Source organism: Rhea americana, unplaced genomic scaffold, assembly GCF_003343005.1.
Source record: "Rhea americana isolate MKP2758 unplaced genomic scaffold, rheAme1 scaffold_418, whole genome shotgun sequence".
Lineage (NCBI taxonomy): Eukaryota > Metazoa > Chordata > Aves > Rheiformes > Rheidae > Rhea > Rhea americana.
The window spans coordinates 271,437-296,307 of NW_028186555.1; the positions used below are offsets into that span (position 1 = coordinate 271,437).

At 34.0% G+C, this 24,871-nt stretch overlaps 1 protein-coding gene across 4 annotated transcripts in view; it reads left to right on the forward strand.

Moving 5' to 3' along the window:
* Positions 1-20,745, forward strand: part of IFT74 (intraflagellar transport 74) — a 42,634-nt gene extending 21,889 nt beyond the window's left edge. For all 4 annotated transcript variants that reach the window (XM_085314960.1, XM_085314958.1, XM_085314959.1 and 1 more), the window contains 8 exons: positions 184-263; positions 4,206-4,259; positions 8,487-8,584; positions 9,756-9,882; positions 12,309-12,472; positions 13,108-13,233; positions 15,678-15,738; positions 17,869-20,745. In XM_085314960.1, coding sequence (XP_085171086.1) covers positions 184-263; positions 4,206-4,259; positions 8,487-8,584; positions 9,756-9,882; positions 12,309-12,472; positions 13,108-13,233; positions 15,678-15,738; positions 17,869-17,984 — 826 coding nt within the window. In that variant the 3' untranslated portion in view covers positions 17,985-20,745. The remainder of the gene's footprint in view (positions 1-183; positions 264-4,205; positions 4,260-8,486; positions 8,585-9,755; positions 9,883-12,308; positions 12,473-13,107; positions 13,234-15,677; positions 15,739-17,868) is intronic.
* The last annotated feature ends 4,126 nt before the right edge of the window (positions 20,746-24,871 follow it).

Consider the following 24,871-nt stretch of genomic DNA (forward strand, 5'->3'; position numbering starts at 1 on the left):
TAGGAACTAAAGTGACTAGTGATTTACATATGCCTATTATAATAACAGTAATCTTCCTAATATTATTTTGTAATTGATAACCTTAGGCATGCTATTTTATTCTCAACCTTCTCTTCATTGCTGTCAAAACATATAAGTATTTTACAATGTTTTTTAACTTCAGTTTTCATTATCTATTACTAGACTAACAGAAGTAAAGGAAAAGACAAACCATTTTAGAAAAGTCATTCAACGCCTTGATATGGATCTGGAGGATCATCAAGGTAATGTCACTAGAGTTCGAGCATACTACATAAAGCAGATAGGAAAAAAGCACTCTCTCTTTGAATGTGAGAAATTGCAAGTACCCGTTCTCAGATTTGGGCTTCATCAGATTTATGCTGATTAACAAAAGTAGTGTATAAATAGTACAGCTGTCTAGTTTTCTGTCCCAATTTTATTTTCATCACTCCTTGAGAAATAGAAGTCCTTGCTGGCAGCATTGTAAAACCAGATCAACTTTAGAAAAAGTTTTATTTATTTTACCTTTTACATGATCTGTAATCTGTGGAAGTGGGAATGTTTACTGATAATAATAACAATTAAAGCAGACAGAATTCAATTCTATTATCTTTCTTTGAATTTTCTTATATTGGTCTTTCCAAGGAAATTTTGGGAGCAGCCTAGAAATGGAGTTAGCTTGGAAACTTATCTCCAGCAAATACCTGCTTTAGTATGTTAGACTAGGTTAGGATTGGATTTGTTTTAGCACTGGAAGTTACTATTTCGGAGAAAAAAGATAAGATTAAGGATAAGCCCTCAACAGTTGTGGAAGATTCTGAAATGAAAGTCAATCCCAAAAGAAACCTTCTACTGATAGGAAATTCTCTTTAAACAGGAGTTACATAAATATGCATATATTCTAGAAAACTTTGTAACAAATTATTTAAATTCTATATGACCCATATATTAATATGTTTGTGATCATTTTACTTTCTACCTTTTCATGGGAGACTCAGTGTAAAATATAACTATGAATTTCCCCCAAAGTGGACAAATATTTCTGAAATTGACCTTAAAAATGTTTAATAATAATATTATTTCTCTTCTTGTTTCTTTAATTGGAAACAATTCCATATTTCTTCAGCTATTTCATTATTTTTTGTGTAAATAATTTATTAAAGTTGTCTTATTAGCTCTCTTGTTTCCAGATAATATAATTTCCAACTCTACTGTTTTGCTTTTATTTTTCCTTCTTACCTGCTTTGCAACTTTTTTTGTACCTTTGGAGAAATTCAGAAGGTAAGAAATTAGTTGCTTTTTGTAGTTTAGACTTAGGTTTAGACACACAATCATTTGTTGCTGGTCCTTCCTTACATCTGTGCTGCTTTCACCATTTTAGAAGAAGATCTCATTTGAAAAGGAGTGTTTGAAGCACATGCAGGAAAACAGCACAAACTCTCTGTCAGCAAGTGAGGAACAATCAGGATATGCAGAAAAAGCCACCCAGTAAACTTACCTTGAAGTCTGCACTTGTTTGTCACTGTGTTGTAGGAGAAAATAATTTTTAGGGAACATCAATTATGAACTACAGGTAGATCCAGCTTATAAACTGGATCCTCATAAACCTCTGGCCTTTTACTTTTGGAATAGAAGAGATAGGGCATAGTCAAATGCCTTTTCTTATGCCCGTAGAAGTTGCAATATGTTGTAGTGAAAGCATAATGCTATGCTCTGATTGCCTGCTGCTGCTGACATTGGGCTAGTCTGCATTAGTTATATTTATTTAAATTTTCTTTTACCTATGTTTATGCAGAGTGAATGTGTGGCTACAACAGTTAACATATTTATGGAATTTGATTAACATGCCTAACTTGATTGTATGCATGAGTGCTTTCTATCATTTCTCATTTATAAAGACTTTAAATCAGTAGCAGAAATAATAATTTTTCTATGCTCAGGAACACTTCTTATTCTCTCTGCACTTGTTTATAAATCTATTGAATCAGTATAGTTCTTAGCAGCAGAGTGTGGCCAACCCATATTTCTGAGTTAAAAATGGGTTTTATGCTGGATTACATAATATGGTCAGCAATTGGGCCTGTGCTATGGGAATCTATGGCCATGCTAAAATCCAGTCTGTGGAAGGAAGCAAATTAGCAAGGGCTGCAGAGTTTGGCTTCACCAGATTGCCTGTACCACAGTGGAACAATAGGAGATCTGATGAGCTACTGTCATTTCTCGCTTGTGAACCAATACTTCTTCATACTCTGTAATATATATAGTAATTGTCATCTAAAGGCTGTTATACAAAGTTCGTATGTCAGATCTATTCTCTCTCTCTGTGTGTGTGTATGTTTTTCTTTTAAAGAGCTGTTTACATCAGATTTTTAATGTCCTAACAGCATAGGTGAAGTAGTGCTATCCTGGAAAATTATGAAAATGAGCMGTGATTTTTCATACTGATTCCTCCACAGGAGAAATAATGTATTCCAAATAATATGTGACATGAATTTTTCAATTACTTTCTGACAACCAATTGGTATAATGTAGAGAGAATAAAGAAGGTATCTATAAAGATTAGCTTTTGTTACTGAAAGCTAATCTCCCAAATCTCCCTCTCTAGTGAGTAAAAAGAAAATCCAAGAGGGCCAGTCATACTTCTGCTTTAACTGAGCATCTCAGGGAGTCCTTGAGATTCCCACTATCCTCTCTGCTCCACCATCAACTTACTTCTGGCTCAATATTTAAATTATGTATCACAAAACATTCACAAAATTTCAACACCTAATTTTTTTTAGATAGATTTAAGTAAAAATACCCTATAAAAAAATTACAACTAACAAATTTTTTGAATGTTTCAATATGAATATTTCAGTACTAGGAACAGTATTCACAAGGAAATATAAAAAATAACCATCATAAATAGAAAYTTCTTTTTTAGTTCAAAGTAGTTCAATATTTCTTTTCAGTTACAAAAATCTAAACAAGTAAGTAACTCACCGAGTTATTTTAAGTGATTCATGGAGAAATGATTAAATGATTAGTCAAAATGGAAATAAACTCATAGCAAAATAGATTTAACACTTTATAAATTACATGAGTGGTTAAAATATTAATAAAATAGTGCCAGTTTTCAAAGAATACTTCTCTATAAAGATATTTTAAAGCTTGCAATCTTTAATTCAATTGACTGTTCCTTTAAACACTTGACAGATCACTATTTCACAACTCAATGTAATTAAACTTTTTAAGAGTAAAACAGATTTTGAGTTTTAAGTATTGAAGACCTGCCTTGCAAAATGAAAGGGACAAGGAATAGAGCTACAGCTGCAAGGAAGCTGAAGCAAAATCACAGTCCCCTCAGGGCCTCTTGGCATTCTTATTGTTTGTATGTACTAGATAAAAAAGAAAGCAGGAGGATGTGGAAATAAAAAGACATGGAGAAAATATGCTTACTCTGTTAAATGCCCTTTATTCTTTTTATTTGTGTTTCTTAAAGTTAGAAGCACATGCTGAAGTTTAGTCAGCATAAGACTTGAATAATTAAAAAAGAGATGTTCACAACTTAAGATTATTGCATTTAAAGATAGACTGAATTGTATACTGTATGGTATTCATTACACCTAATACCACTGTCAAGAATGTGCTGGAGAGCTGCTCTTAAACATAATTATAGAAAAAATTCTTGGTCTTTTATTTTCCTATTGCTTGTACAGTTTTCCAGCTTATTTCCATGTGAATGGCACTTTGTTGCTTACTGGCTGCATATCCTTATAAAAGTACGTTAAACTATGGGAAAGAGCCCTCAAAATGGTTAAAGAGAATTGCAGAAAGTTTTAACTAACCATGGACCTGAACACATGAATACACTCTTTCTATACTGTAATTACTTGACTTCAGAAAAATTATACCAACTTTCTTTGTCCAAATGGTAAAATTCCAATGATATCCTTTATGTGAATGCTGTTAGAGGAGTATTTATTCCCCGTTTATTTATTAAAAAACCTAACCTCTAAAGGTTCTAAAATTACACTGAAGTTGATTTATTAATAATTGTCTTTCCTATATGAAAGTGTGTATAGCCTATAGTCAATTCAATAGTAAATGGCATGGAATGCATCCTGTGGTTTGTATTTATGCAGAATTTTTAAAACTGATAATTTGCCTACCAAAAGGCATCTACGACTGAGTCGATAGTCAAATCAATATTGTATGTCTTGCAGGAGAAGAAAATTGGAAATACAAGGAGCTGAAGAAGAGAGAAGAAAGCATGGACAGTAAGTTGTCTAATGTACATTAATTAAGCTTAATTCCATTAAGCCACTAAGGCTTTCTTTAAAACTTAGTTTAGAGGTGAAAAGAACTGATCTGTTGATCATTGTGTAAAGTTTATGTGATCTGATTTAGGGCTATATTAGAACAAGATAATTGACTAGGACTTACTGTATATTCACAGGTATTTAGTGAACCTTTTATGGCTTTTCCCAGACAGTAAGGGTTCTAGGAACACAGCTGTATGTTATGAAAGGAATACTGAAATAAATTTTAGAATGAATTTAAATAAAAGATAAAACCAGCTGATTAGGTCTAATAAAAGCCAAACTTTAAAATTAACAAGCATGGAGACCACATAATCCTTTAAAATTAAGGTTCCTTATATTTATTTATTAAAGATGAGTGTTACTTAAGCTGTGTTCCATATTAGAAGATTTTCAAAGAGGTCTCAGCAGCAGCTAACAGAGGATGAAAACTCAACTATTTTTAAAATATATCTTATTACTAGCACACTGTAATAGGAAGTTTATAAAAAGCAATGATCTGTCACTCAACGAAAGGGGAAAATCATCAAGAAATAGTGCCAAGAAGGCCCAAATGTATAACATCTTTTTGTAAGTGTTCAGTAAAACTGTTGACTGTAATTTAATGGCTAACATAGTACCAAAAACAAAATCATAGCTGAGAGTAACAAAAGACGAATGAGAATATTTAGAGACTTTATGTGTTTTCAAATTATGTGATTTTTTGAACTTCATTAGAGAACATTGAAGCTCTCTAGTGTGAAGAGAAAGCTCAGGGAGCATTGAAGTTATCCTTGAGAGGTTTGGGAGAACATGAAAGAATCTTGAAGATGGGAAAAGAAGAACCAGAGAATTATAAAGCAGCCAACTTAGTACCAATTTCCAGAAAGATTCTGGAACAAATAATCAACCAAAAAAGTTGTAAACCTTGCAGAAACATGAAGGTGTTGAACATGGGCATTAATTTGTCAAGAACAATCAGCTTCTGTGACAGAAAAATAATATAGAATAAGGAGAAGCAGCAGATGACTTGTATGCTGACATGAATATTTCTTCTACTGCTGTCCCATGTGATGTTCTTAGAAGCAAGCTATGGGAACATAGTCCATTATTAACCATATTAAGCACTTCATGGAAAAAATAGTAACTATAAAGGATACACTGTCAAAATGGAAGGATGTGTGGAGTGCTGCAATCCGTGTAAGGTGTTTTATTAAGCTGTTGGATGATGGAAGATAGAGTGAATATATAGTATGGCACAAAACGCCCTGCATGTGAAAAGCTGAAAGCATGTAGAAGAAATTCAAAAAGGGTAAGTTTAAGATTGTACACTTAACCACGGGCAGTCAACACCAAACGTAAAGAATAGAGAACAGTTCATTAGTCACAGCTCTGTAAAGTGGGCTCTCAGAGTTCTATGAAAAGACAAAGTGAACATGGCTCAGCAGTATCACACTAAAACAGAAGAGAAAATACCTCAGTGAGAGTTGTACACAGAAGTGTAATTTGTCAGACACTTACTGATCAAGTGATTGAATTAATTATGTGGGRAGGTTATGAGTCTTCATCATGAGCTGTCTCTTACAAGACAGGGAATAGAAGGGTATAGGTAACCCCTGGATTAATGACATATATGCAGTTGTTTTTGTTTTGAAGCAGGTGAATGAATTAGATGACTCTGCCGTCCATTCCATTTTTCTGATTCTGTGAAATACATACTGCTCAGATGAGACAAGGTCTCTCAAAGAGGTATAATAAATAGGAAGGAGATTCACTTGTAGAAAAATGGTGAGATAAGATGTAAATATCTTACCTAGTGTTTTTAAAGAAATGCAGAGAAAGTTAAAAATCTCAGAAAGTCCAGAATATCCAAGGAGAATAAAATACAACAAAAATACAGTTCTGAGGTCCTAATTCCACAATTTTAAGCTCAGTTTTATAAAATTATGTATTTGTGCATGCAAAATGACTTGATTTTGTTCACTGAAGAATTACTAATAAAGTTTGCAACTTTAAAAATATATATATATATATGTGAAAGCATTTCCTTCCTCCCCTGCTTTTTTTCTTTCCTCTGCCTTTCCTACAGACATACTTCGTAAGATTAGTATCCCAACTGCCTACAGCATCCTTGGAAGCATATAAGTAGGTCAATCAAGAGAGATTGCAGCCAGCTACTTAAAACAAAATGCATGCATGTATTTTCTCTTGAAAATGCAATATTTGATGCATGAAAATGCATCAAAATGCATCAAAGGCCATGGTATTATCTGTTGTGTTGAAAAGAAGTGACTCAACCCTGAAGAGAGGGGTTAATAAAGGCTTGGCTCACTGTTAGAATACTGAAGAGTTAAATGAAATTCAAAGCTTTATATTAGTTTATGAGTGACTCGGCTTATACAAATGACGCCTTCATTTTTCTTTTAAACAGAAAAGGAAAGAACAGTTCAAATATTTATAATAAAAACTATTAAGTAAGAATTTCAATGTGTTTATTTTCCATACAGCCTTTCTGTTCTACTGTATTTTATTAACAATGCTCTTAGTAAAGAAAATTCCTATCTGGCTATGTTTCTCAGCAGTAAATGGTGTGACAAGTTCATTGAGACAAATTCTTCATCACAGAGAGAAAACAAACTTCTGCTTCTAGTGGCAGCTTTGTTTGCAACCTGAGTGCTGGAGAAAATCAGATTCAGCAATGATCTTATCTAGCACTTTAGACTTGTTTTGCTTTTATCAATCGTAGGCTGCTTAAACTTTATTTTAGCTATATTTCTGATTACTAGTTCACAGCAGTGTTGGAAGAAGAAAGACCTTTTTACATATTTGTCAAGTACTGTTCTTACACTCATCAGTCGATATGAGGTAGACCAAAACTTTATCTTGACTTTCTGAGCATCAGATCTAATCTGCATCAGAACTAGTCATTGCTTTTAGCAGATCAGCTATGCACATTGCAGATGTGTTTTCTAATGCCATTGATCTCTAATAATCTTCTTTCATCCTGAAATGTCTGCCTCAGAGATACTCTTCTGAGTATTACTGTCTCCTTACTCCAATAATACACACTTTCACCTCTGGAAATCTAAGAAGCTGTACTTTATGAAAGCATCTCACTTAACCYTTTCATGGACAGCTTCCAGATGATAAGTCAGCTATTGCAATAGATTTCCTGTCCATAGATATTTTACTAGAAACAAATCTAAAAATCAGAGGATCTTTGAAAAATAAAGAAGCTGTGTGATCATCCTTTTGCTCATTTCTTCTTTGAATCGGGGATCCGTCAATATTTCCATTAAATAGTCTCTTCTGTCTTATCTATTTCTTCTCTATTTCTTTATCTGGAATTTACTTATTCCTCAGAGAAATACTTCTCCCTATTTTTATCCATTTAAGAAGTGTATAACCTCTTAAGTTACCTCTAAAGTGCTTCCATGTATATGAACCATATTCCAGCAGGAGAGCCAGCAGGTGATGGATGATCATAATTTATAGCCATGGGTAGAATCTTCTTGGACTTCTGACACTGGTGATGTGTCCAGCACCTTTCTTCAGTATATCTGTCATCATAATTCAATTCAGTATGCTTAGGGCACAAATAAGAGTGCATAGCACCAAGCAACTATCTTGTCAGATACTTACTAGAATGAATGTAAAAGTAAAGACTTAAGACAGGAGAAAAATAGTGAAGAGAAATTACATGGTAAGAAAGAGGTGATATTAGGTGGTTATCAGTCCCAGAACCCAAGTAGTGTTTGCAATTTCATTCAACCTATTAGAGATAATGAAGTTCTCTGTTTCCTTTATTTGCCATCCTAGTTTAGTAGCATTCAGAAAAATGAAGACCAACAGCTGCTGGGACRAGCATTCAGAAGGGGTATTAGAAATGAGGATGATAGTGATGAAACTCTTTCCTCCCTCATTGTATGCAGCTCCTCAGTAATATCCAAGACAGTGACCACCTTATTCCATTAATCAGTCAAATACATATCCCTGAAAATTTTTTCATGTCTGTCATGCCAACTCATAACTTGACAAGTTTCAAGGTCTCTACCACTAGTCTTTTAAGTAAACTATTCATCTTGTAGTCTGCCTGAAATTTTGCACTTTTATCAATTTAATACCTAATTTTAGCTAAGAACCTCTAGGATTTGTGCTGTACCCTTATAAACAACACCCACCTTTATCTTGTTTGTTGATCTCTAGGTTTTCTTGAGACTTTTGAAGAAGTAAAGAACCAGGAATTAGAACGAAAGGCCCAAACAGAAGCCAACATTATTGCACTCTTGGAGCACTCAAGTAGGGTAAGTGCATTTCCTTCCTGCTGTGGTAAATTAGGAATTTAGAAACACAGAACAGGGAACAGAAGGGGTAAGCAGAAGATGGTGTTTATGTATTATCTAGTACATATTTACATAATAAACTTTAAGAAGATTAAAAAGATAACATGTACAATTGTAAAAAAAATGATTTATTTAATTTCTCATTATTTCTAGGGAAAGCATTGCATTCATGAAAATTAGATGACAACAATATAGGRAATGTCTGTATCATTGCTATACTCATCATTGTTATAATGAACTGCATTATATTCATGCAAAAACATTTCAGAATACTACAAATAAAACTATTGTTTTTGTAATATTTTGCAAATCTCATTTCATGGGTATATTGTGATCACTGACACTATTCCAGTTATGCCTGGAGTACCCTGCTGTGTTATATTTAACATAAACACTTTAAAGTGTTGTTTAGATATGCAGTCTTTATTGTTTTTTACTCTTAAAAATATTTTCCCTTTTAACATTTTTAGTTCCCATAGACTTTGTCATAAAATGTTTTGACTGATTCATCATTTTAATGGTCTCCTACACCAATTTAATATGATATACTGTATCTTAGGTAATGATACAGAATCATAAAGAAGAGTTGAGGTTGTATGGCACCTGTGGAGATTATCTGGACTCCCTGCACAAGCAGGGTCAGGTAGAGCAGGTTACCCAAGACTGTGTCCAGGCAATCTGCAAATATCCCCAGAGTAGAGACTCCGCAGTCTCTCTGAGAACATTTTCCAGTGTTTGACCACCTTCACAGCAAAGAAATGTTTTCTCATGTTCAGATGGAATTTCCTCTGATTCCATTCATGCCTGTTGCCTCTCGTCCTGCCACTGGGCACCACCAAGAAGATTATGGCCCCATCTTCTTGATACTCTCCTATCAGACATTTATAAACATTGATAAGATCCTCTCAGAGCTCTTTTCTTCTTCAAGCTGAACAGCTCTCTCAGCCTCTCCTCGTATATCAGGTGTCAATGACATTTAAATCATTTCAGACTATTAATAATATTTTCAATCTTTTAGTAGAAGAGGCAAATAATAGATAATGTACTAAGAGAGTTTCTTTCTTATGTATCAGTTTGCATTCATAGTTTCAAAAGTACAAAACATTTCATTATTGTTATTGGTAATATACAGAATGTGAATCGTATGAAACAAATTTCATCTGTTACCAATCAAGAGCTGAAGATTATGCAGGAAGACCTCACTTTCAAATCAAGTGAAATGCAGAAATCACAGAGCACTGCTAAGAATCTGAGTACAGGTGAGATAAGCAATGAATTTTCAAATTTGTTCCTTTAAAAAATTCAAATTCCTTTAATAAATTAAAATTACCTGAGTTGTTACACTAATAACACATAAAAAGTTAGTGATCTCAGAACATTAAAATACAGTGGCAAGTTGATCATTTGCAACTAGTATGATTAACAAGTTGTATATTTTCCTAGCAAGTGTTTCCCTTACTATTATGAATAAGTGACTAGCTTGCTTGCACAGATATATGTTATAAAAATATATTTTAACACAGTGGTGTAATGTTCACTGAGCTAGAAGTTTGATTTTATAAATATTCCCTTCAAAATAGAAGTTATTCACAGTTTTAAAATAATTTTTAATAAACAGAATTAGAGAGCTGCAGAATTTACTAACCATACATTTTTTGTAAATACAGTTCTTAGTATCACTTACAGTTTGTGCTTCTCTCAAAGGGTCTGTACCACGTGACAGTAACTGACAACTATAGTGTAAATAGTCCTAAGGATTAAATTCTTGGTCTTGATTCTGCAAAGTGAATATCCATATTAGCTTCATTTTGAGACTGCTCACTTAAAATTGAGTCTAAGAATTTTTAACATCTTGCCTGTAATTCCAAAAAGCAGACAATATTTTTCTTTCCGTAATAGGTATCTATTTATTTTTTTGCCTGCACTTTTTATAATGGAATTATTCACATAATTTCTAAACCCTTGCCAGTAGCATTATTGGTTCAGCAAACTTTTCCTTGTTTGTTTGACTGAAAGGAAGGGGCAGGAATGAAGGATCATAAAACATTTTGTTAGATGACCATTATAGTCTGTACTTGGTAGTAACTTACAAAATAGGAACTTATATTGTGACTTATATATGTACACATAAGCAGTTATTATACAAAAATATACTACTGAAATTAATCGTTCTGTTTGCAGTTGAATGTTTTATGTTCACTTAGTTGTTTGCAAATGTGCATTTTGCAGTTGTAACTTAGTGTAAAAAGCTAGATTATACATTATAAGTTCAAATATGATTATTTGTTATTTTGTGTAAGCATTAATTCTTACTATTTTACAATGTAAGAACTTACTTGAAGCATATTGCATTAAAGGGATATTATTGAAAGATGTAGCTCTTTCTTAGCATGGGGAGAGGAGGAGTTACAGTATATAATTTTCAGCAGATATTTTAAATGATTCATAAGAAAAATTATTAAAGCTAGGGGTCACAGAGGTACTGTAATAAACAACTTCAGATTCTTTCAGAAATACGACAAATATTCAATTTCCACAGTTGAAGTACTTTCTAACCCTTGATCTTCATGATTCTTTTAAAATCTGGATTTTTACATTTTCTTGCCATAATAATGGTATGAAAAGTGCATGAGCACAGCCTTAAAAAAATAATAATAATAAAGGAAAGAAAAGGAAACTATGAAGAGTAAACAAAAGTGCTGATGGCACAGTTTCCCAAAAACATTTCCCTAGGTCATAGCAGTTTGGTCTCAGAGTTTGCTACTGTGTACACACTGTCGGCTATATGCTGCAACTTCGTRGCATATCAGAAGGAACTGGGCTGCATCCTCTTCCTGTCTCTTCCCCTAGAGAAGTTTTGAAATTTATTTATTTATTTATTTTTCACTGCGGATATTGCTGGGTGAGGATAAAATTCCAGTTTCTTCCCTTTTCTCTAGAAAGTGTGACTAGGTAGGAATTGCTTTTTTCTGTCTCACTCTAGTTTTTATCAGTATATGAATAGCAGAGTCAAAAAATCTTTTCTAGCATTTTGGCTTAGGTATTATTTTTAAATAATGATAATGTTAATAATAATAATGTTAGAATAACAATAATATTAAAGCAAAAATGCTGTGATATAAATCTTTATGAAAATTGAAAGTTGTTTTTGAAGCCATTTCTTTCTTTTCTTTTATTTTAGAATTTTATTATTAATTCTTTTTAATGCTGAAGACCTAATTTATCAAGGTTCTTGATCATGCTCTTGAAACTGTAATGCTGTAGGAACAAAATAAGTAGATCACTGGCCTAATCGGTCTTGTTTTAGGATCTGCCATTGGCCAATACCAGCCACTTCAGAGTGAAATTATAGGTGGTTACAAAATACTCAGGTCACAAGGGAAGTGTCATCTTAAGCTGTTTATAAACACAGGCAGCCTAAATATTGAATCACAAGTATGTAATACAGTTCCAAACCTTGTATTTTAAATCCTTCCTTTTACAGGTATGGAAATTTGTAGTGTCTATATAAATGCTCTTTACAAATGAAGACCCTTTAAGTCATAACTTTATGGAATCTGTGTTCCTCAGAATAATTACATATTGCACACAAATGCTTTAGTGAAACATAAACTTCTATAAACTGAGTAATATATTATAAAATAAAAAGTATTGTTATTCAGAGACTGTGTATCTTGTGATCTAGAGAGTCAAAGACTGCAAATGGATCTGCAGAAGATGGAACTCTTGGAAGGCAAGATGGTTGATGAACTGGCTTCTCTTAAAGACAAAATTGAACAAACTAAAAAGGAGTTGGAGATTTATAATAATTTGCCAGCTCTGAAAGCAGCTGGAGAAGAGAAGAAAAAGGTAGTAACAGGAATGAAACCTAGAATTATGCAGAAAATGTACTTTTTGTGTGTTTTTTCAGAACTTAGTATAGGGGAATCCGGGTCTGTGACTGAGAATTATAGCTGAAAACTGGCTTGCACAGCAGTGCAGGTGAATCCAAATGTTGTTTGTATATATGACAATACGTGAGTGTATTTGCCAGGCTATCAGTTGATACTTTTCTATAATTTCCTTCTGCAAAATTTTTCACTTGCTTTACTGACCCATCTGACCTTTTCTGCTGTAAACTACCTATAAGCTTGAATTTAGTAGTCTAAACACAGAACCCAAATGAAAAGAAAAATCTATCATGCATGTCCTTAATTTACTTTAAGACAAAGTCCATCTAGCGTACTTATTGGGCACATGATAAATTTCACACAATCAGAGTTTCCACTTGTGTGGTATACTAAGGTCTAGGCCACAGCTTGGCCATAGCTATTGAGTATTATCTTTAGAGAATGCATTGTTAGAGAAATGCTCTTTGGGTTACTTAGGTATGTGGTAATGTTCAAAGAGGAAGAAACAGAAGCATCTTGAGAGTGGTATTAGAATAATTTATGTTTAGCCTGCAGAAAATGAACTCATCCATTAATCTTTTTTTTTCTAACTAGAAACTCCAGGATGACAAAGAAAATTTGACAAAACGTAGCCGTGCTTTCAAGAAAATAATGGAACGCTTGAATTCAGAGTATGAAACTCTAAAGAAACAGCTGCAGGAGAATGAGACTCATTCTCAGGTATTGTTCAAGATACAGATAATGTCCTGAGTTGTTGCTGTCATGGTTTTAGTCTTTTCATATACATGAAGGACTGTGTGGATTCAGTAATCAGTCAATTCCCTCTGAGTGAATTTTCAAAGTTATGTGATGTAAGTGCATATATATACAAATTTTCTACATTTAAATAAAAGTTAATGCCATGCCAATTTATTTCTAGTTTTGGATTTCAAAATTACTGAGTGCAGGCCTTAAAAAATGTAAAATTCCATTAAGTGTTTGCATTAATTTTGCTCAGAACTGTCCCCCTTTTCCTCTTCAGTTGTGTTGAAATTGCTTCAGAAGTTTTGAGGACCAACTAAGAAAAAAACTACCAAAAAAAACAAAGCTCACAATTAATTGATAAGATCACTTTTAACTTTGTGGTGATAAGTTCCTTCTTTGCTACTTGTGTTAGAATTTCTTTTCTCCATTTTCAGTCCTTTCTCTTCCTATAGAGGTTCATTTTGGCCTTTTAAAATCCACATAACTTTGGTAAATGAGTATATTTACCTTTATATTTTAGAAGTGAATCAGGAGGGTAGATATTGATATAAGTCTAGAGCAGCATTGATTCTTCCAATATAATAAATTGCTATATTTTGGCAACAGAACTTTCCATGTAMGTATGTATGTACAGAGGGAAACAGGATAAACTTGTAAACTAGAAACAGAGTAGGAATTGATTCATTTATTTTCTCTTCACTTTCATTGTTTGAGGTTATTGAGTACTTTGTCCCTTATGTTAGAACGATTACTTTTTCTAATTCAGTTACAAGGTGAAGGTGGCATTTGTACCTAGTTAAGATAACTTTCTTCTGAATTTAACTTTATAGAGTAGAAGAGTGAGAGCATGTGTGCATACTTCTCACAGCATATGATTATTGTGAAATAAGTGAGATGATGATATAAATCTCCAAAGACTCATGACAAGTCTTCAGAGTACTGTATATTTTTCATGCAAGATCAGGTTCTCATTAACAGAAATTATGTAAATCCAACAGCCCATAAGTTTTTGCAAAATGGTTATGCAAAAGATATTTGCAAAATAATGTTAAAAGTTTCTATATAATGGTAACTCTATGACATATATTCATTTTATTAAGCTGTGGCAATCACACGTTAGTGTGTGCAAAAAGGATTTTTTTCTTTGCTATTTATGAAATCCTTTTAAAGGCTTAGTGTGAATAAAAGTATGATCCTGATTAGCTGACATACCCAAAGCATTTTGAAATGCAGAGAGAGTGCACATCCTGAGGTAGGTGTTAAATGACTGAAAACAATGATTTTATAAGCCATTAACTGTACAAGGTGTGGCCTTCAAGAAGTTACTCTAAAAAAAAAGCACTAAATATTTCCTTTGGCCTATATTACAAACTATTTTAAATCTAGGTGCCTTTACTAGCTGTATTGCACATAGCAACATCCACAAAGGATGCAGTAAAAATCATAATTGATCAGAAATACCTTATCATGAAAATAAATAGCAGCCATATTTACCATGAACCAGTACACTAGGTAACTGATTCTCCATTACAAAATGTATTTTGTGTAAAGCAGCAAATATTGTCATATCTTCTGGTTTAAGAATAAGCTTTTAAGTAAAATACAGTATATTCTAAAATATTACTGTAGTTTCCATTGCAAATTTAGTTTCAGAAAAATTTTCTTCTTTTATATTTAAAAATAACATCTACATATCTTGAAAAGCAAAATCCTGAACAGTAGCATCAGAAGAACAATTTAATGTTATAAAATTGTATTGTGAGGAAGCAGCCATCGATATAATGTCCACATTAGTTTCCTGTTGATGCTGAAAAAATTGAAGACATGCCAACACTTAACCCACACTCCAACAATCTTCTCACTGCAGCTCTGTTCTTATCACAGCTTTTGGCATCAGACAGGAAACTTAACTATGGCAGTAAGGAAGTTACTTCTGTATGGCTGAGAGTCCCAAGCCAGTGTCAGGAAGTATTGTGTCTTTGGTGATTTTAAGTCTTACTGATTTTAAGAAGAGATTGCTTAAATGATATAAGTATAATGAGAATCATATCTCCCTCCAGTTTTATCTTTTTACTTTTGATGTGCTTACATGTTTCCCTACATGACAAAAATCTGAAATAATTGTTGTTTGTTTCCATGTGCCATTGCAGTTACATGCAGTATTTTTACTTGCTGTATTTTTACATACATTGCAAAAAAGTAGCTACATGAAATGATAAGTTATGTGTGAATTGATTGTTGACAGCTTTATAAATGGCTTTCTCAGTATATAGGATTTCTAGTTTTTTTGTGGAAAAACCTTGACATTACCAGGCAATAGAATGAAAAGTTCTGGTATAAGAGTTTGGGAAGTTTTATGTAGGTGTGTAATAATCATTTTCATTTTTAACTCTTACTAACGTCTCTTTTTGTTTTTTCAGCTTACAAATTTGGAGAGGAAGTGGCAGCACCATGAGCAAAATAACTTTATGATGAAGGAATGTATCCTTTTATTTAAGAAATACAGTAAAATTCTCACACTGTAATAATTAAGGAAGAAGTCTATTTCCTCCATCAGAATAAGACAGGACAGAATGAGGAGCTGGAGACAGGAGAGAAGGGGAAAAAGCAATGCTGTGCAAATCTCCACTTAACCTAGTAGATATTATATGTGATGAGACCTGCTTCTTTAGTCTGAAACTATTTTAAGGAGTCTTAAAGCATAGGATTTGTCTTTGCAGTGAAGAGTTTTTACTGTTGAATCAATTTTGGCCTTGGGTTTCATATCTGTTGAAAGATTATCCTTATGTCTGTCTGTTCTTAGCTCAAATCTTCCAGCAAGAGTAGTATTGTTTGAAAATTTATATAGATAGTGACATTGCCTAATATTTTGCAGTTGGAAAACACACTAAAAACCAACCATAAAAAAGTAAACAATATATTTTATGCATTTTTACATATTTCTTCTTAATTAAAGAGGAATTGTGCATTAGAAAAAATTGAGATAAATCTAGTCAGATATAACAAGAGTCTTTAGCTGCAGAATCTACTGGGATGGGGGAGCTGTGATACTGCTTTCTCATTCTATGCTGCTAATTGAAAAGGTACTTGCCACTATCTCCTCCACTAACCATATAAGACCTTACAAATTACCAGCACAATCTTATCTGCTGCAAATGACTTTTATAAGATAGCTTTCTAAATTAACAAAAGCAGTGATATTTTTAGAGTCAGTGATTCTTCTTATCTTGTACTATTTACTGTAATTACTGTAGAGATCTGAGTAGGACATAGTTGTACAATTATTTTATTTTCTAGGACCATAAATTCACTGCAGTGAATTCCTCACTTTAAGATGATCCAGGAGACAAAAATAATAAAATATCAAAGATGCATAAAATCACTTTTTATAATTACAGCACAAATTAGGAAAGTAACAGCAAATCTAGATCATATTCACATATTCACAACCCTAGTCTAATGTTGTGTGTTAGATAATGGGCAGTGCCTCAGACAAGGATATCTTTCAGACAATTCTATAATATCCTAGCCATCAGAAAAAAAGCTGAATATAGGATCTGCATAAAGTATTTTTTCATATACCAGATATCACAGTTTTCATGTTTCATGTTCTAATCCTTAAAAAGAAAAGAAAAAAAATAATGAAATTCTTGGACAAATGAGTATTCCTTTAGTAGAAGTGATCTTTGATTTTTGTGTGTACATATATGTATTTTTTCTATTTTTTTCAGAATATTATGTGGTATTAATTATCTATTATAGTTTAAAGTGCAATAGAACAAAGTAATTCAAGTGAAATAACCTATTCTCTTTTTTACTTCAACAGAATCAACAATACATGTTTGGATTATTCTTTGACATGATGTATATTTGACTTCTGGACATTCTACTGTTCTTCCTCTTTTATTGATGTGAAACCTTCCTGTAAACTCCAGCTTACCTCCACATGACTGAGATCACTTCTTGATAGATCTTAGGACTCACTAGGAAGTTCAAGAAGAGCCTGCTGGCATTAAAGATGTAGAATTAGCATTCATCTACACCATGAAGAAGGTTTTACAGGAATATTTTATCAATTCAAGAATGTTACTTTTCCTAATGGGGAAAAAAGGACCCTCTAAAGAGTCCTTTAGGACAAAAGGAAAAAATGATAATCACCATACCAAAACTTCTCCTATCTACCCAAGTACAGATGCTTACACAGTTTTATGTCTGCTTGGGCTGATGTAAAGAAATGATCCAGTTTTCTTGGGCTGGGATTTTTGTAGCGTGAGTTCTTGGGTGCGCAGTCAAATAGCTTTAAATAGCTGGAGTGTTTGGAAATGGTATTGTTTTCTATGTGGGCAGAGTCTTTCTGAGCAACCTGAAGAGCCAATAGACATAAAACCAAAAGTTACTCGATACGTTATCTTTTTTTTGTCATGCAAGGCATGATTTCACAACTAGTAGATTAGTGGAAATCTTTTAGATTGAATTAGAGTTTTTCCATTATTTTCAACCCTTGACAGTTCTTACAGAAGGAAACTTATTGTAATATGTATAGTTACCTTGTGATCTCTGATTATGCTAACAGTTATATTGTCAGTTTGTTTCCTTAATTCTTTTTATCAGTCATAGCAACAAAAAGTCAGGAGAGTGACTATCAGCCAGTCATGAAGAACGTGAGAAAGCTGATCACAGAATACAACAGAGCTCTCATAGAATCTTTACAGAACCCCAAGAACTGAGCCCAGGCACTTCCTTCTTTTTGAGTGGACCAGCAATGAGAGATATGCACAAATAGCATGGAAAGCTGAGTTCTCAAGCTTATTTGGTCCCCCAAGCTTATTCGCTCACCAGTAATGTAATAGGTGCTCTTAAAAGTGTATTTCCATGTTTTTAGAAATTACAGGTTTTAATAATATTCCTTCTTTTAGAAATGTTAAATGAGAATATTTAGAAATGAATAGAATATATATTGCATACTATATGTAAAACCATAAGATTTTACTTAGGCCCATTGCTGGATTTGTCTTTGGGGTGCAGTCTGCTTTACACAATGACTTTGTGTAATTGTCTTACAGCCCGGTTACTCCATAACAGAATGGAAGTCTTCCCTAGAAAAGGACTGTTCAGGCTATTATACGCATTGATCTTGAAAGAAATTTCTAAACAAGAAAGTGTTTTTTCTGCTAGCATGTATAAGCATACCTTCTCTAGTTTAAATAGCGATTTATAACAATGAAGAACAACATCTAAGGACAACAAGCACCTCTTAAATTAGAACTCTTTCATATTATGAAATCTCAGGCAAAAATAAACATGTTAAGGATGTATCAATGAATTTTCAATTTCTAAGGGAAAAATTTCCAGAGAAAGGGAGATTAATTTCTGGGGCATTGTCTTATTTTATATGTTTTTAATATGATTATAAGGACAATTGCAATAAAATGTAGTGAAACACATAGCTAGTACTGACTTTGTGCACTGCATTTTAGTTTTACTGTATTCACCAATAAAAAATAAAAAGAAAAATCATTTATATTTTCTGCAGTTTTTTTCCCCTAGGTTTTAAGCTGCAGTGTCGTATATGACCTGTACTTTGAGAAAAAGGCATGGAATAGAACATTCAACATAAAACAAAAAACAGGATTGATACAGAAGTATCAGTGCACTTTATCATAAAGAAATGTCAAAAAACATTGAAACAAAACAAAACTTTCTATATATTTATTTCCCTCACATTCTGCCAGTAATGTAATTACAAACTGCCTATTGAAATTTCCTTAATCTTATATATTGTAACCTAGTCCAGGTCAGTGAGAAAAAAAGTATAGAAGACTATAGCCGGGAATCCTAGCCAGACAGTAATCTATTCTTTTATTAAAAAAAAAAAARAAAGAAAGAAAGAAAAAAAAGAAACGAGCAGTAGAGACTGCATTTATACTTGCTCTAATATCTTAGAAGTCTTTCCAAAAAAGCATACTATCTGTTTCAATTTATAAAATTTGAGAAGATAGAAAATTTGAAAATGTGTTGCTTGTTAAAATATGTATTTTTATCTCTCAATTTCTCCACATTCGTGGTTGTCATTTTGAGTATGTAAGAAAAATATGTACAACAAATATATCAAATATTCTTACAGGGAGCACTGTTTCCAAATTCAGCTCAGCAAATACCATTGCTCTCTATATTTATGTCCATATAATATTTAGAAATGATGAAACAGGATTTCTATAAACCTAAGTCTGTTATCTAGGGTAAATTCCCTGTAGTGTCCCTTCCTTCCTCTCAGAGTTTTAGTTATTCCAGAGGAAGACCGTCATTTGGTGAAACAAAGTTGAAGTCTAATATTCTCATCACTTGGACCATTCATTAATCAGTGACATTGTCTCTTGAATACAACTGACGCTACACTATCAAATTTTAATGAACAATGGAAAGAAGCTGCAAACTCAATAAACAGACTGCTTTAAAGTCCAATTCGTTCAGGGGAAGGAGTGGGTTTGTTCCTTGGCATTGATTCTGTGAGATAGCATGGTAAAGATTTGTTGTGTTCTCCAGACAGATGTCTGTTAGAAAAACATTCTTTCCAGCTCTCTATTCTTATTCCTATTCTATTGATAGTCTGCAGATTACCTGCTTTTGCCTGAGCATGTCTTCAGTCACTGCTTCTTTTAACAGTTCATCCTGGAACATGGTCGTATTATTCTTGGCTGAAGAGACCCTCATGGAATTTAAATGGTGAAATGCAAAGCTGGTGTTTAGTCTCCTTTCAGGAGATTATTGCACATACTACAGGCATCTCTCAGTTTTGAGCTGCGTAATTTGTATTCATATCCAGTTCCCAAAAACTGAAGTCAAATATCCTTTCTTTAACCCTCATCCATAACTTTTCTAGACAAGTTTAAGTATTGAGCACACACATGGAATAAACGTTTTTCTACTGAAGGTCCTGTGTATTTATCAAGGCAATGACTCAACAGTCTTTGTATTTGGGTCTTTGTACCCAGGCATTTTTTTTCTGTTTTATGCAGTGTCTTCAAACTGAGAGGGCATGAACTGAGAGGGCAGCATATATAGGGAGCAAAAAATCGTCACACTGAGGCGTGTGCATACCAGGTTTGATGACATGTGCCTCTGAAAAACAGCTGGAACACTAGGTACCACTATCCAATACTAGGCTGCTGTTATAACTCCAGCCTGCATCTCACTTTATTGACACACTGCATGGAAATAAGCATTTCAGTTTCAAAATCTTTAGCCAGAAGATGCATTATTTCTATGTTGTGTTTGTACTTTGTGTGAGGATGAGTATAGGAGTGATCGTTATTCCCAGCTCATGATATGATTGCAGTGTACTGATCTTCTTCTCATTCTCCAGAATATCACAATATCTCCAAGCAAACTGTGTATCTGTGGCAGGAGTGATCCCTTTGCTGGTTTTATTGCTTCATCCGATCTTCACTGCTGCTCATTATGATTAAAAATGTGTTTTTTCTTTCCGAATCAGTTGATTTCTTTGCTTGCATTAGTGAGCTTGGGAGAAAGTAGCACAGAGTCCTGTGAGCAATTTCTTGACAAGCAGAAGATTCAGATTCCTTTTTATTTATTTCTGTCTGAAAACATAGTTACTTACTAGTTCCTTAATATTAGTTACTTCTTATTAGTTACTTCCAACTATTTCAAAATCATAGGGATACATTTCTAAAGTGAAGTAATTGCAGTCTTTCAGCATATTCTCATTTTTCTGCTGCAAATGTAAAACAAATGAAATAATGTAGACTTCATGATGAAACAATATAGGTAATATCTTATATCCTGAGGATAAAGCTATTAAAATGCTCACCTTATAACCATCCTGCTAAGCATCTGCTTTGAGTGAACTTCTTGAAAACCTATCAGCCTCAGACAGATCTGAGGCCGCCATCTGGGAAGGGTGGATTTGCAGTTGTCAGGAGTAGGGGGAGTGGCAGGGGAAGGGCTCGGCATTGACTTGACTTGGAGTTGACTTGAATACTTCCACAAAAGCAATTAACGCTAGTTGAACACCAGACAGTAGGTGGCAACTCCAGCTAGGGCAATGTTGCCAAGTTAACCAGTGGGAATGGGAACTGAATTATTCTGAAACTGGTATCTCTTTTTTTTCCCTCCTTCTTCAGTAAAAAGGAAGTAAGTCTTTAAGCATTTTGCAACTGCAGAGACAATCTGAATTCAAATCTCAGTTTTAATCTATCATTCGTTGGGACTGCCAGGAGTTTGGAGCACAGGAAGAAATGTTCCTTGCCCTTACTTATGGTCTAGACTGCAGGTTCTCATTTCAGGAAGGAGGACTAACTTGATGCTGTATCGAACACGTAAAATGGAGGAAGCCTCCCACAGAAAAAGGAAAAAAAAAAAATGACCTGCCCCATTTTCTTTCTGCAAAACTAACTGGAAGCTACATTCATTAGAAGTGGCTGAGCTTGTTTCCCTCATCACAGGTATCTTTGGATCAGGCCAAATACTTCTGCTGCGATGTAAAGAATAAGAAAAGTGTAAAACTTTGACTGTGAGACAATTTGTCCACAGAGACGATTTCAAGTGCAGTCACAGGGTCTCAGCACCTCTGAAAATTAGACTTTATAAGTAGAAAGAAAATAAGGGGCACTGTAATGCTTATAACAGAAATGATCAAAAAGTATTATCAAACATACCAACAGCTATGCATGAGCAAAAATAATTCAAAATAATGCCTTCAAACTTTTCAGTGTCATTTCTGTTCATCTTTTTTTTTTTTTTTTTTTTTTTTGCTATATTTAAAATAGTTTGATGATTATTTCCTTTTTTCAAGGTTATTATTACCATTTACAATTCCTGCTTTCATGCAGAGTTAAGACCAAATCAAAAGATGAAACTTTTAAGAGAAGGAACTAGTATACTGCCGCTCACCAACAGAGTGTGTGTGACTATCCTATATTAGTACAAGATTTTAGCCAATCTCAGTGTGAAGTAAATTTGGAGGTAGAGCTAAGTAGATAGCAAATGTATTGCTAACTTACATTTGTTGTTGAATCCTGGTGAGCAATATTCTAATTTTGAAAGAAAAAATGTCTACATGTGTTTTGGGAGAATTATAAGACAAATGAACAAATGAGTAAAAATCTATTCACATCTTGGCAGTATTCTAATCACTGTAAAGTTAAACAATGCAGTCATCAAATCAAAGTTACCATTAGAATCACATTAACACCAGGAGATGAAGACAGAGGATCTTGTGCACAGGATTTAAAGAATAAAGTTTTATAACCTGAATGGATAGGAATAGTAACCTTGAGATCTTATTAGCATGATCTATTTAATGGTCCTTGGAAGCAATAATCAAACCTCCAAATTTAATACATATAAAGCAGTTTACACAATTAATTTTTCCAAAGTGATCAGATTGGAGATTCACACTTCAGTTTCATTTCTAATGACAGGCTACTCTAAGCAAACTTAGTATTACTGTCCAGCATTACAAAGCCAATTCAGTGTTAACATTTTATAGACATTTGGACTTTGAGCTGTTAGCATTTAAACGCACAGACTCATTCATCTTTCAGAATGTGTTGTAGCAAAGTAATACTAAGTAGAAAAGCAATAACAAGCTAGAAAGAGGAAAAATATTATGAACTCTGTAGCTTCTGTATCAGGTTTGGTCCCCTGATGTTGGATGATTCTCCTTTCAGCTTGACAGGCTCGTTCATCTCCTGACTTTGTACTGACCTCAGGACAGCAGATGAATTAACACCTCTTGGATTAGTGCTCCAAGAATCTGATCTAGTCTTGGCAGAGAAACCAAAGCTTGAACGTGGGTTAATTTAGCATGTGTTCAGAGTCACCTCTTTTAGCATACTATTTAAAAACCAAAGCATATATGCTCCAAAATAGGAAAAGAATGGGAACAAAAAGAGATGACATCAAGGATGCAATTTTGTCCCCTTCATACAAACACATTAAAATAAAACTAGCTCACTTCTCACTTATTAGACTTCATATACTTGTTTGACATCATCAGTAGCCATCACCATTGCTGACTTTTAGCTTCAAACCTCATAATTTCATTCTTCCATTACTTCAGCTGACCACTAGCCATTTTAAAACCTACAAAATCCACATAAAATCTATTTCAGCAAAATATAAGTCACTCTCAAAGTGTTTCCAGAATATTTATACTAGACCTTAGTGAAATAGGCCACTGTCTTTCTCAAAGACTTTGCAGAAATAGAGGCCTCTCAGTGCAGATGTACAGCGTACAACGCAGTACTTCTGTGTGGTTGCATCAGTTGAACTTCCCTCTTGAAAGAAATTCGCGCAAGATCATAGCATCACAGAATCATAGAATCGGTAAGGTTGGAAGGGACCTCTGGAGATCGTTTAGTCCAACCTCCCTGCTCAAGCAGGGTCACTCAGAGTATGTTAGACAAGGTTGCATCCAGGTGTGCCTTGAATATCTTCAGAGAAGGAGACTCCACAACCTCTCTGGGCAACCTGTTCCAGTGCTCTGTCACTCTCACAGGGAAGAAATTCCCCCTCACATTCCAGCAGAACTTCCTGTGGTTCAATTTCTGCCCATTGCCTTATTGTGGTAAAGTAGCAAGGAAAACAAGAAAGTAAAAGCTCCCTTTAGCTAAGACTATCCTATAGACTGCTCAATACCCAGCCATTTTCAACACCATGGTCTCCAGAAAGATGAAAAATGCCAGCATTTTGACAAAGAAATGAAGGGAAGTGGTGAATAAAAAGCTGATCAGAGCTGTATTTAGCAATCCTGAGTTGCCTTTTCAGTAAGTATATGCAGAAGAGGGAGTAGAAAAAGCGTGAAGTAACTGAAAATCCTCAGCAGTGGTTCTCAAATAAAAAACCAGACTCTCTTACACTTTTGAGTCCACTTTAATATTTCCCACAACCACTCATTGCACTATTACAGCTCTTCCACACATAATGTCCTCTGTCCTGGTATCTCTTTCACAACTTATCCGCATCCCTCATCACAGAAACCCGTATCTCCTTCCCATTTCTGTGCTGCCACACACACAGTCTCTGTCCTCAACCTAGAAGATACCCTGTTCTGACTGATTAGCCAAAGACTAGCCTGGAGGCTGCTACTTCTTATTTATAGGTGAGCTAAAATAAATGGCTTTCAGGGCTGTGGTTAGGCTCCACAGCATAGTGCAAAATGGGACCTGCTAGAAGCAAACCTAAACTCTGTAATTCATGAGCCTCTGCTTCGCACTGGCTGACTGCAGTGGGCAACAATGCCTAAATTTTAGCGCTTTGTTTCTAATTCCTAGTGCTTTGCTGTGTGCTGCTAAAGCGTGTATATTATTATCATGTCAAGGCCAAAGCAATGGCTTGTTTCCAAAAAAGTATAATATATCCAGACACTGGAAGAGGATATGTGCTTTCTGCTAATATATCTACCTGATTAAAGAAATGCAGAGTCACATTGTTTCTTTTTCCTCCCCACATATTTCCATGTGCTACAGCATGTATGAATGGACTGTCCTTGAGATGAGCATGCTGCTTATCTAAAGAGGAAAGCCTGATGTCAGGAGTTCAAGGCACTTGACATGTCATAAAATTAGTTTTCAATAAACAGAGTTATCGAAAG